A 13,692-nucleotide genomic window follows, 5' to 3' on the forward strand; every position below is an offset into this window, starting at 1 on the left:
AACCACGGTAAATGATGCATCAAATATTTTCAGGATATCGTCGTCACTTTGCACTTCGAATTTCGCAGCCTCACTCACTCACGCTGTTTGAAAAATATATGTTTTGTGTCTGAATACAGCCTATTACTAGTTTTAAAAAATGCACATTGAAGCAAATTTTATATATTTTTTCTCTAAAATAAGCATTTTCAAGCATAAAAATGACAAAATGACCTAAAGTACAAATATAAGGCATTTTGAAGACTCATTATAAGATGCTGTGATTGATATTTAGTATTTTACACTGGTCACTAGGTGTCAGTAATGTTGCTGTCATTTTCAATGAGACACACAAGCACCACACTTGATTGCCAGAACAACCGGTTTTTATTGCAGGTTTGAATTATCTCACAACAGGAACAATAATCCATAATAAAAATCCCAATAAAAACACAGGCTACCGTTGAAGCCATAAACCACGGCTTAGTTTTATGCACGTGTGCAAATGTTTCGAATTCATTTTTCCTCTAATGTCATATTTGTCCTCTTTTTTTCATGGTTGTACATTATCGGGTCGCAGGTTAATGTTTACTTTGTACATACTTTTAGCTGTTTGAAAATCACCAAATCAGTGGATTGAAGTATTTAGAATTCCGGAATAACTGTGCATTATGGACGATCCAAATTTACCTTTCTTGTTGTACAGAACAAAGATTACTTTTGTAGTGATTCCCCCATACATCTCCACACAATAATTCACATATGCTAACACCAGAGGACAGTAGAGTATGGAGTGATTGATCTTTATTCAGTAGTTTTTGCCACTTTATGTTTTATTTGAGATTTCCAGCTCATTTTATCGTCTATCATGACACCGACAAAAGGTGTGTACATTTTGTGTCTTTTCTACCATTACCAAATAACATTTACTTTTGTTTGGTTCAGTTTTTATCAAACCATATCTTTAATTAGCTCATTTCTACATGTTCTCTAATGGCATTGGTTTGGAGGAAATAGCAACGCGTCAGCGACTGCCTGTCTTAGCTGAGTGTTTGTTTGTTCGTTTATGCCCGACCATGAGTAATGGTTAAACTTTTTCAACCATTGAACTGCACATTTTGGAGTTAATTTGATAACCGTTGGGTGGATCGGACACTTTTTATGGTTTGTGCCTGGACTTCTTACTACACAAAGTATATCATCACTGGCACAGGTATCAGCCACAGCTTCAGCCTGCACTACTCAGGCTGTCGTCTACACACAAGATCAACTCATCGCTCAGAGGAACGCAAGTCGTTCAAGTGGAGTAAACCACACATATAGCCAAAGGGTCTCCTGCAATTTCGTATATCTTCCATCCCTGCGGTCATTATGGGAAATGTGTGGTCCCTAGTGAATGAAATGGATGAGTTGGATGGAAGCACTCATCAGGGCATGGAGAGAATATGAGGAGTGTAGCATCACATGCTTCGGTGAAACATGGCTTCATGAGCAGAGACTGGACTCCGTGGCTCTCCCGGGCTTCCACACTATCAGAGCTGATGGAGACTGTCACAAGCAGCAAGAGCAAAGGATTGGGACTGATCATGTTCAGGCGTGCACCCCGTTATAGAACTGATAGCCATCAGACTACCCCCGTGCTGCCTTCCACGAGAATTTCCTAATGCCACCCTCATTTCTGTTTTCAGGCATCCTTCTGGGAAAGCTGAAGCTGCCTGTGACGTCATTCACCCTGTCACAGTAGATCTTCTCTTTTCACCTTAATCACTGGTGACTTAAACCATGCTTCTCTGGCCAAAACTCACCCCATGTTTCACCAGTTTATCAAATGCATAAGAGCAACTAAGACTAGATCTGTTCTGTGCAAATGTAGGCATAAAACAACAACAGGTCACAGTTAGGAAGTGGTCCCCTGATGCTTTGGTCGGTGCATTAGATGTCCCTGTTTGGGAGGTCTTCTATAAAGCTCACAAGGAGGATTTAGAGGGCCTAACAAATCTGTCTTCAGAAACAGAAACATCTATATATGAGGCTATACATCAGTATGTGAGGCTGCAGAGCTGCGTCTGATCGGCAACCATCAATCAGCAACACCGCAGCCCCGAAGGGAACAATGCTTTCACCAGTCTTGTACACAACTTACACTGCAGATTTTAAGTACTGTTCCAAGTTGTGTCTTCTACAAAAACATTCAGATGACCCAGCCATAGTGGGGTGTTTGTGACGCAGAATGGGGAGAATCATCTGCAGGCTGATGCGTGGAAGACTAAGGAGAAGGCGGTCAATTTCAGCGGTGAGAAGACCACGCCCCTGTCAGTCTCTATCACTGGTAGGGATGTGGAGCAGGTAACATCCTGTAAGTACCTTGGTGTTAACTTGGACTGCAAGTTTGAGTGACCCACAGACACTGAGACACAAAAAGGTCTGTAACAAACTGCTCCACATCTTCTACCAGTCAGTTATGGCCAGCACCATCTTCCTTGATGTTGCGCGTGTTGGGGCGAGGTGAAGCATAAAAACAAGCTGAAAAACTCATCAAGCGGGCCGCACTAAAATTTACGCCAATTTTTATGCAGTTTAACTCATAACTGTGGAAAAAATAGACATTTTTTTGAAAATCACTATTGGGAACATATGCTAGTCGGTGGTGGTTTTATGTTTTTTGTTTGAAAACAAATAGTCTTTGACTTTGTACATTATGTCTGTTCTGAAAGTTGGTGGTTATCATTTAGAACTGGCAAGGAACGATCAAATTACAGTAATTGTTTGACATGTCTTTGATGCATGTACATGTACGACCGCATGACCAATCCTGCCAGGCTCTGGCCTACCTCTGTATCAAGCTTGAATATGGACCAGAGCACTCACACTTGCCAAGTGGGTCCGACGAATTGCACTGCAAACATTTCATCATCGCATCACCAAACGGCAAACTTTCGCTGAGGTGACATCAGGTTCTTTCAAAATGTGTTTTTGTGTACGTCTTTCGTTGGTTGAGCTTCTCTGTCTTGTTAGAAAGATGTGATGTTAAGATGTGATGTAAGATGTGTATTACCAGTTGTGTTCATCCTGTTGGATACCATGGTAACAGACAGAGAAGTTTGACAGTAACCTGGCAACTAGCTGAAATGCTCTTAGCTTAAGGAAAAACTAATCTTGTGGGACATTATAATTACCTGGGATTTTTATATAGCTCAGCAGTCTGCTTGGTCTTTTTATTCAGTTTGCAGTTTGGTACGGTTTAGATACACTACCAATGAAAAGTTAGTACACACGTTGTCATTCAATAGCACGAGGAAGTGTGTCCAGACCTTTCACTGGTAGTGTAGGTTAGATCAGTTATTATTTCATCAGTGATCCATTGTCTTCCATATTTCTGGAGGCAAGCCATTTGAAATAAGATTACAAGGCACAGCTCAGGCCTACTTTTCCACACTCAAACAAACAGCTGGAATGGTTTTTGGTAATCAAAATGTGGTAACCCTAATTAACAAGCTCACCCATTTAATGACCCATCACTTTTCTAAGAATTATCCGTAATTGAACCAGAATTCTGCTGTCTACCAAAGAAATCCTGAAGGAGAACGTCCGGCCATCTGTTCGTGATCTCAAACTGAAACCAACTTGGTTTCTATAGCAGGGCAATGATCCAAAACACACCAAGTCCACCACTGAATGGCTGAAGAAAAACAAAATGAAGACTTGACCTGAATCCTACTGAGATGCTGTGGCATGACCTTAAAAAGGCAGTTCATGCTGGGAAACCCTCCAGTGTGGCTGAATTACAACAATTCTGCAAAGATGCATGGGTCAAAATTTAACCACAACGCCATAAGACACTCATTGCAAGTTATCACAAATGCTTGATTGCAGTTGTTGCTGCTAACGGTGTCCAACCAGGTATCAGGTCTAGGGGACAATCACTTTTTCACACAGGGCCATGTAGGTTTGGATTTTTTTCTCCCTTAATAATAAAAAGGTTTCATTTAAAAACTGCATTGTGTGTTCATTTGTGTTGTCATTGACTAATATTTAAATTTGTTTCATGATCTGAAACATTTAAGTGTGACAAACATGCAACTAAAAAACTAAGAAATCAGGAAGGGGACACTTTTTCACACCACTGTATTTTGCGTGGCATTTCATTGAGTTATGCAGCAACTGAAACTATAACACTTTGTTAATAATTAAAATCAACTGGTATTCTGCAGCAATTAGATAGCTCTGATTTTCTCCAGATGGCACGGGAATAATTTATGTGAAGAATTCTGAGGGTATAATTGAAACAGCATGAAAACAACACAACCCTTGCTGATCCGAAGACATTATTACATTTACCCTCGTTCTCGCCAAATCTACTTTGCAAACAGAACTTGAAATAACTTGAAATAAGCAGGTCTTCATGTCCATTTTGCTTTGCGGGAGTTTGATTTATACCCGGTGTAGCACAGGAATGCTGCCTTGCACAAATACTTCCCTGCAACTGTGTAAAACAATTAAATCACAAAATTGTAGCTGCAGCATTAATGTTCAACCCCGTGGGAGTCGCTCTAACACATGAGCACTTCAGCAATTGTTTGAGTCTCGTGGGACAAACACAGAAATGCCGTAACCAGCTATGCACAACAGCCTATGCTTTGTATTGTACCGTGAGTGGATGTCAACTTCTGACCGCAATTGTAAGTCCATTTTTTTACATATTTCCTTTTTTTTTTTTTTTTTTTTTACAGGCACGCACAAATTCATAACAGAAGGGGAGCATCTGGAGTTGACAGCCATCACCAAAGAGCAGTCGGGATCATATGAGTGCATGGCCTCTAATGACATCTCATCCCCTGATGTTAGGACAGTGCAGGTCACAGTCAACTGTAAGAAACACACACTTCACTGTTTGACTTTTGCACCTTTTTAACATTTGTGTTGGACATGATATGGTGACCATCAACAAAAATCATAAGACCAGAGGCAAATTACAAGTACTGTATTTTCCGGACTATAAGTCACACTTTTCTTCATAGTTTGGCTGGTCCTGCAACTTGTAGTGAGGTGTGACTTATATATCAAAATAATGTTCAGTAATTATACAGGTTAATTACTTCCAGAACCGCCTGTGATAAGTGAATTTCTGTGAAGTAGGATTCCTTATTTATAAATGGAACATTTTCATAGTTAGAGCATAAAAAACAATTTACGACAGAGCCCTCTAGACATAGTAGACATAGCAAGAGTAAATTAGCCATGATAAGCCTGATCGAGTGAAGAAGCGAAATTCGACATGCGAAGTGGCGAGGGACGACTGTATTGATATCATTTCACATGTTTGTAAATGTTAATTGATACCGACTGACATGAACCCAGGAGTGAACAGCCGTGGTCGGGCGCTCTAGTCTTGTGAAAACCACTCGTGTGTGCCCCGGAAAAAATGAACCACGGTTGAAAAATTCAATGAATTCAGTGGTGTGGAGTGAGATCGGGATCTCGGTGAACTTGCATGTTGGACTCGCTGGCTTGTGATGTTAATTTAGCCTACTCAGCCTCCCAAGTATGTTCTTTATGCTAGCTGAATAACTGTTAATGTGGTACGCTAACATGGCGGATCAGCCTGTTGTTGTCTGTGTTATTGTGTAGTTCATTAACTTTTTTTTCCAGATTAAATAATATTAGAGTTTTAGTTCTTGAGCGTGAATTTTGGTAAATAAATGTGACTTATAGTCCAGTGCGACTTATATGTTTTTTTTTCTTCCCGACTGATTTTGTGACTGACTTATACCTACAAGCGACTTAAAGTTTGGAAAACACGGTATTCATTTTTCGTGCTGAAAATGTAAAAACAAGAATTAGGAGCAAGAGACATGAAACACAGCTAAAACTAAAACTACATTTCCACAGGGTTTTTATTAGCAGTTCGAGACCACCGCCTTAAAAAGTCAAAACCTGAACTCAAATCCTGTTTTCATGTAATTTCCTGTCAGACATTCACACTGTCATGACCTGATGGCAAAGGCAAAAATGCTTTCTGTCTTTGAACATGGCATAATTATTGCCTCTTGCAATGTGTCATTGCTGTCGAGGTCGGGCACGGGAAGACAGTGATTTGAAATTTTACATGATTTCAAAGATCCTGAGGGTTATGAGACAGGAATGCAGGTGGTCGACCCAAAAACATTTCACCTGCCCTAAGCCGGAGGGGTTTTAGGCTTGTCTGGGAAGACACACGCAATTCTCAACCCAAATGAAGCATCCCGATAACAATAAGACGGCATCTGCTTAAAGGGCTTAAAGATGGAGCTTGTGGAGCATCCCTCTTGACTCCAGGTGATGTCTGGGTCTTTCGGCAGGACAATGCTGCAGCCTTCCACATAGCCAGCAGCCGAGTGTTGCCACAGTAAGCCTGCTCTCACGTCTTTCTTTGCTGCAGCATATCCAAAGCACACATGCAAAGCGCAAACATACAAAAAAAAGCTCCTTAAAAAAATGAAACGTGTCACTTTAGACAACCCTGATGCATCCTTCTTGTTTTGTTTTATCTGAACTTGAATGAGAGGCACATAGAGCTAGACGGAGAAATCTATAATTACTGTGAGTTTCATGTAGCAGATCTTGCTGAAATAGAATCACAGACTTAAACCTGTGCAGGTGGTCCTTGGGTTGCCAAGGCGTTCCGTTCCCGGACCGTGGTGTAAGTTATGTGATGTCAATTGTACCTAAATGAAGTCTAAGTAAGTCATTATAACTAAGTCACTGTACACAGAACATGTGAAGGGCATGCAAAGTACTTTTAATAATGTGGTTGTCTTGCAGGCCTTTCTACCTTCTAAAAATATTGTCCCAGGCTAGTCTGGGAGGATAACCTCCTCTTAGCACCCCAGATCTCCTTGTAACAGCGCACAGAATCCATGACCCCTCAAGCATTCACTAGCATTCTGCAATATTTATCTTTAATGATGACAATTGATGACAACTGAGCGGTTGATGTTTGTTTTCTCTTCCATGGTGATGGCTTTCCTTTTCTGTGGCGCGCTGCCACTTGGGAGACGTCATGTAGTCCAAAAAGTTAACTAACAAGCAATTTGATTCCTGCTCAGTCTGGTTGTGCAGGCACACACTGTGTCCTTGTGCAGCGAGTGGCACGTATTCTGTAACAAGTCCTCGTGTTCATGACCGTGAAACGGCGGAACACGGAAGGTTGTAAATGGAGGACCACCGGCACTTTTTGTTTGTCCACCGTACAAATTCAAATCCTGTCTCATAGCTGTGTCAAGATTATAAGAATGTTTTTGTTTTGTATTTTGTAGATCCACCTTTAATTTCGAAGGCAAGGGGTACGGGTACTGCAGTTGGACAAAAAGGAGTCCTTCAATGCGAAGCCTCAGCTGTCCCGTATGCAAATTTTGAATGGTACAAAGAAGATCGCAGGCAAGTTTTTCCTCAACACGCTTTCCTTTCCACAGACGAGAGTTGGTTTGAAAGATGTTTCAGGTCGCAACTTCACTCTTACACATATCATGTGTGAAGTTAGTTTTGTCCTCTTTCTAGGCAAACCATTCTCTTTTTAAATGTCATAATCATTCTTTTTTAATAGCTTTGACCATTTTACATGGCAATAATACAATATGTGCGGTGTACTTTTTCATGTTGCTAGTGCACATGTGAGTCTGATTCAGCTCCTATGAAAACCAGCACTTTCTATGTAGCGTGCCAAAATACAGACACGGTCACATGACCCCAGTTTTTTTCAATCTGTCAGCAAGGCTTCCAGTGTACCGTAAATTGCCCATGTGTGTCTTACAGGCTTTTCAATGGAATCAATGGGATTAAGATAGAGAATCAAGGCAAACAGTCTATGCTCATCTTTTTCAATGTTTCTGAAGAAGACTATGGGAACTACACGTGTGTTGCCATGAACACCATGGGGATCACTAACGCCAGCATAATTCTTTATGGTGAGTTGAACTGATAAACGCATGCTTGTTTGCTGTCGGAGGTCACGAACTGTTGACCCCCTGTCTCAAGCGTATTTGAGAACACAACTGAACTTTTACTTGACTGCAGAACACGTTTTCTGTCAGGTTGAATCAGTGAGGGGAGTGCAGTCGCTAAATCCAATAGACAGTAGATCTCAAGTTTGCAATCATTATTGATTCATATTATTGTACAATCAGCATTCGTGATTGTTAGTGCTTTCGACCTGGGTTAGAATCTCAGCTTGGGCCTCTCTGTGTGGAGTGTGTGGGTTTTCTCCGGGTACTCTGGTTTCCTCCCACATTCCAAAAACATGCATGTTAGGTTAATTGGCGGCTCCAAAGGTATGAATGTGAGCGTGAATGATGTTTATCTATATGTGCTCTGTCCAGGGTGCACCCCGCCTCTCGCTGATTGTTATATTCATTGTGAAGAAATCGTAATAATGACATCATCATATTGTTACATGACATTATCTTTACTCACATATCGAATACAGGAAGTCCATAAAATGTACTGCACAAGAACGGAGTAGGATTAATAATAAGCTTTGCTTCTTCCTTCTTGCTTCTTCCATGTGGAACTGTGAATTGAATTATGTGACGTATTCCATTACAATTTGCATGCATGTTCAAATAAAATGAAACCATAACCATTAAACCAACGTCAGCTGGGATGGGCTCCCTAGATAGATACCCCCGCCACCCTAATTAGGATAAGCAGCATAGAAAATGGATGGATGGATGGATGGAAATATAAAAGTGGGCATATACAGTATGCAGTATGTACAATCAACAAAGAAATGACAAATACTGCCAAATGATGCAAAACTACCAGTGCATGGTGTTTCATTCCAAACACTCAAGGTCGTCCTTCAATTTGACCAGACTGCTTGATTTCAGATTCATGTAAAGTTCTTAAACTCCGCAACTCTTCACACCCACGTTTCAAAATTAATTTTCTCCTAAATGTAAATGTAACTAGCAACACCTGCCTGCTCGTCCTAATTAGCGGAGGTTAATAACCCCGTGGCCTCATTAATGGGCTCTATGGATGAAGATGGGACCAAATGTGGCGCAGATATGAGAGAGTTAATGATGCCGAATGAGCTGGTCGTTACTTAAGGGTTTAGTCACTGTCCTGCACTCAGGAAATTGGGGTTTGAGTCCTGTTGACCTTGGACTTGTCTGGGGAAGGTACTATACTTTTATTTGAAACCAAGCACCATTGTTCCTACGTTTGAGAGACGGCATATGCTGTTCAGTGTCATGGCAGGCCTCGAACAAGGGTGGGCAAGTTTTCCCGAGGGGCCACATGAGAAAGAAAATACAGGCTTTGCTGAATATCTGTTGTGTTCTTTTACCGGAGCAGACAAATTGCATTGGTTTGACAATGAAATCAGATTTTTGAACAAGTGCATTAAGTAAAGGGCTCCACACTCTGTTCCATTCATTTTCAATGGAATCTGTGCGAGAGGGCGATTATCGCGATTCTCCATCCTGACAAGCGAAACGCAAAATCTGTGTGTGCGACGAGATCCCATGAAGTTGAAAAATGTGCAGCGTCGCATCGCTGTCGCCCAGACAAGGACCAAACAGCAGGAGTTTCATTGACTGACAAATGAGTGGACAGGATGCTATTCAGTGCTCTCTTGCAGGTAAACATCGCCGTGTCACATTTCCCTGAGCTATTTGGCATTTTGGAAAAATAATGTAGCGATATAAACACAAAGCAGTAGCAAGGGAACTTGTTGGCGCCAGAGTCTACATTAGCTTACACGTACATTCATGTAAGTTTGTCTCTCGATCACAACCTTTGAACTACTTTGATACTCCCTAATTTGCTGTGGATGTGAGTGCATCGCTAACCGGTGTCGCTGGCCACAGCCGCTCGTCGCTTTCCGTGTGCAGGGTTTTGTACACGTTGGCGGTAAGTTTCGCCAATCGGGGTCGTTTGTCGCCTCCCGTGTGTGCAACCCATAACTAGCAATGGTTCAGTCGTCCATACCTGTTCGTCATCAGTCAGGTTTTTGAGTTTCTGTGGTCCCGTAACGGTGATTCAACTTGTAGTACTTAAACATGGCAATCTTTTGTTAAAAAGTCGGTGTAGCTGTCCCCGTACATTGGACACAATGAAATAGTTGGATGCAGGGGTGCGATGCGGCTTCATCCATAAAGCTACTGCATTCTCCGTGGCTGACGCTGACCGTAGCGCTGCTGCCGTCAAGAGCGTCCAGCTGCCGTCGTGTGCCTACGTTGGTTGTGACTGCAAAAAAGGTTGACACCTTCGGTAGTTTTGATAAGTTTAGTTTCCTCTCGTCTCTTCATCCGCTGCTGGGGTAACTCTGCTTCATTTTCATCGATCCGCACATGCGCGGTAATATGGAATAATCCATTGCATAAGAAGGGAGGGAGGAGCAGTCGAAGCGATCGTGATAGATTAGACATTTTGATATAGTTTTAAACACCGGAAATGAGGGTACTTATGATGTTTTATGCTTTTATACTAAAATGTGTACAAGCCTCATGGTGGGTTCCGTTTTTCATTCTTTCCCCTCAGGTCCCGGTGCGATGCATGATGTCAATGGGGCAGCTGTTTTACCCCGATTCTCCTGTTGCCCCCTGCTGATGGTGACCTTGCTGTACCTGCTGAAGTTCTGACAACCTCCGAGCTTCTCTCTGCATTGAATAAGAACAGACTGTTTGCTCTGTAAAAAAAGAAAAAAAGAATGAAAACTAGGAGTGCCCGTGGTTCACCTTTTTGTTTTAAGGGTCTTTTTTTTTTTTCAATTGTTTTGTTCTTTTGTATTGGAGTCTGCTCTCTAAAGAATGGGAGGCATCAGTCCAATAAAGGGAATCATGAACTAATTTTAATGCTGATAAAAGTACTGAGTTTGTGTCTCCCCCAATTTTTTGTATGTGAAACGGGAAAAAAAAGAATAATTGTTAATAGTTGACTGTTTCTTGCCCAATATTGGAGTGCACATTCTGATTATTATTGTGTAATGTCTATGTGTACAATGCAACTTAACTTTTTTTAAGTAAATGATAAAAGGGAAATGTGATTGTTGAATCTGACTGTATTTTTACAGTTGTATGCAAAACAGAATAAGACATTCTTCATGATGAGCAGTTCTAAATGAAAACACAACGAATTCTCAGGCAAGTCCTACAACATAATGCATCGGAATTGTAATTTACAGTAGAGTTTAGAAAATGTACCAATCTATACAAAAGAAAAAAATATCGTTTGCTTTCGATGTTTTGTTCCTGGTGTGTTATCTCTCTGCAGGGGTGTGCATTGAAGATGTTTATGCATATTACAGTATGTATGTTTCTTTGAAGTGATTTTGCATTGCAACTCGTGCGATAAGTTGTCAAATAGTCCCATTTAAACAGAACTTACAGTATGCAGTATGCAAAGCGAACGTAACAAATGCAGATTTTTTTCTTTTTTTTTCATATAGAAAAGAGTGGTCACAAAAATTGTTGATTGTTGTGAATCATAAGCTATGAATGTTACAGTCACCAGATCGTGGAAACTCTAATCATCAGAATTAAAAAAAAAAAATACTCCAAATCAATAAATAAATAGCACAATAGCTTACACTGCTTAAATACGGACAATATAAAGCTTTTGATTGAATACATTTTCAAGGATGGGTTAAATGTGTTTTGTGTACTGAGGGGACAAAGAGTACAGTGAAAGGTTGCTTCATGAATTAATTGGATTAATTCAAAATAAAATTGCACTTTCAAGCCCCAAAGAAGAATACAGTAGATCCCCGCTTTTCTCTGGGGTTACGTGCAGGACTACCAGCGAATGGCGAAAATCCCAGAGTAATTGAGATGCCCATACTATTTTAGATTTTTGACACACGGCTCGCTTCTCCCCCCTCCTTCCCAAACACCCCTGCTTGCTTGACATCGACATTCTCCTCCGATTCCGGGTCACCATTCGCAATAAGAATGACTGTTGTAATTATTAGAGTAGATTCGGCTCCAGAACCCTTCAATATCCCTCATGCTTATTAAACGCATCAAAGTATAAAATGTATAAAAGCTCACCACTAATCAGAGCCACAGTGTAGAATATAAACAGTATGTATGCATTTTACGTTTGCGTCTCACAGCAACTAAGGTGCATTCAAGGACGGCCGAAGAAAGAATCTCAAAGCTTGACTAAAAAAACATCATCAATAAAGCTTAAAGACATAAAGATGTAAAAATTGTGGACTTTAAAAAAAAAAAAAGTACATGTTACCTGCATTATCACGTGAAAACGTTTGAAAATAATTTTTTGGATGAAAAATATGCAAATTTGGGGGTCGGCGAATGCTGACTTGCGAATGTGTGGGGATCCACTGTATTCTACGAGCAATCAAATGATGGTGAATGAATGCACTGTCTACCCAGTCCACATGCTTTTCCAGTTCTATGAATGCACGTGCAACCCGATTTGACCAAGATAAATGGCAGACTGTCCTGGAGTATTTTCTTTTGTTTGGACACATTTCCACGCTGCTTCTTTTGTGCGTTGGACAGAAAATTATTTTTGCTGAGATTGCACAGCACAAGCGATTCATAATGTGATGTTATGATACCGCCCACACCTTCAAGTTAGCGTGTCGAGGTACGAAACTGGCGTGTGTGGGAATGTTTTCTTGTCATGATGTTTTATGCGTGTGGTGTTGGGGACGTCAGCTGCAGCCTGTCACCTGACATGGAGATCCAGACAGCTACAAAAACAGCGGTTAGGGACGGACGTGGCGCTTTTATCTCAAATAGTTGAAAAGAGCAAGTATTCATGTCATTACATAATTGGGTTAATATGCTTATCAAATGAGAACCGGTACTGGCATTAACTTAACGTGTTTTTATACATACGATAACATCAACAATGAGCTTATTTATTTTAATTTGTTTATATACTCAGACTGTACTGTTTTATCAACGTTAATGCATAACTGTCTGATTTGTTTTCATTGTTTACCTTTTTCAGAGGAGGAGCACTTTTATGGCTTACTTGATAAACACCTGTATGTTGAATGACATTGCTGGAGCTTACAATAGTCACTATTGTGGTATATTGTCATTGTATCATTTTATTGAAAATTGTCCATAAACGTGTTAAGTGGGAACTGAAGTTGCCTCTTATTTTTTCTGATACAGACTTTCTGTTCTTGTCAGTATTTGTGTTTTCAAATGAAATCATTGGTTTTTACCGTAAATTCCGTTAGCCGCTAGTTTGACCCCCGCGGCTTTGACAGCTTATCTGCTTCTCCTTCAGAACTACTACTAATTGTTTAAATGCTCTTTATTTGGAAGGAGCCAATCACGAGCTATCAGTGCACTCGCAACAAGCTTGTCGACCCATTGGAAATTGCGGAAGGTCAGTAAATATAACAGTAAAACAACATAAGTCTGACTCACGATGGCATCTTACCGAGAACACTAAAATCATCACACAGCAGCTTAACACTCCAAAAGTAAACCTCAGAAATATACAAACATGAAAAAAAACTTTTCCCATAAGGTGTCTGACCAACACATCCAATGTGGAGCTGAAATGACATCAGCCTCCCTCTGGGCTCCCTTTGGTGGACAGAGGCAGAATTGCAGCACCATCCATCTATGTTGCTTGTCTACTTAACTCCTCTTCTGGCAGCAATGCATTATGGGTAGATGTTAAAATAGCTGCTGTTTGTTGTTTTAAACTTGTATTTTGTATTTGTACTTGTAATGCATATTT

General features: G+C 40.7%; 1 protein-coding gene across 2 annotated transcripts in view; it reads left to right on the top strand.

Moving 5' to 3' along the window:
- Positions 1 to 11,516, top strand: part of opcml (opioid binding protein/cell adhesion molecule-like) — a 178,188-nt gene extending 166,672 nt beyond the window's left edge. For both annotated transcript variants that reach the window (XM_054754711.1, XM_054754712.1), the window contains 4 exons: positions 4,710 to 4,847; positions 7,275 to 7,395; positions 7,771 to 7,922; positions 10,501 to 11,516. In XM_054754711.1, the coding sequence (XP_054610686.1) occupies positions 4,710 to 4,847; positions 7,275 to 7,395; positions 7,771 to 7,922; positions 10,501 to 10,601 (512 nt within the window). In that variant the 3' untranslated portion in view covers positions 10,602 to 11,516. The remainder of the gene's footprint in view (positions 1 to 4,709; positions 4,848 to 7,274; positions 7,396 to 7,770; positions 7,923 to 10,500) is intronic.
- The last annotated feature ends 2,176 nt before the right edge of the window (positions 11,517 to 13,692 follow it).

This window comes from Dunckerocampus dactyliophorus, chromosome 16 (genome assembly GCF_027744805.1).
Source record: "Dunckerocampus dactyliophorus isolate RoL2022-P2 chromosome 16, RoL_Ddac_1.1, whole genome shotgun sequence".
In the NCBI taxonomy this organism is placed as follows: domain Eukaryota; kingdom Metazoa; phylum Chordata; class Actinopteri; order Syngnathiformes; family Syngnathidae; genus Dunckerocampus; species Dunckerocampus dactyliophorus.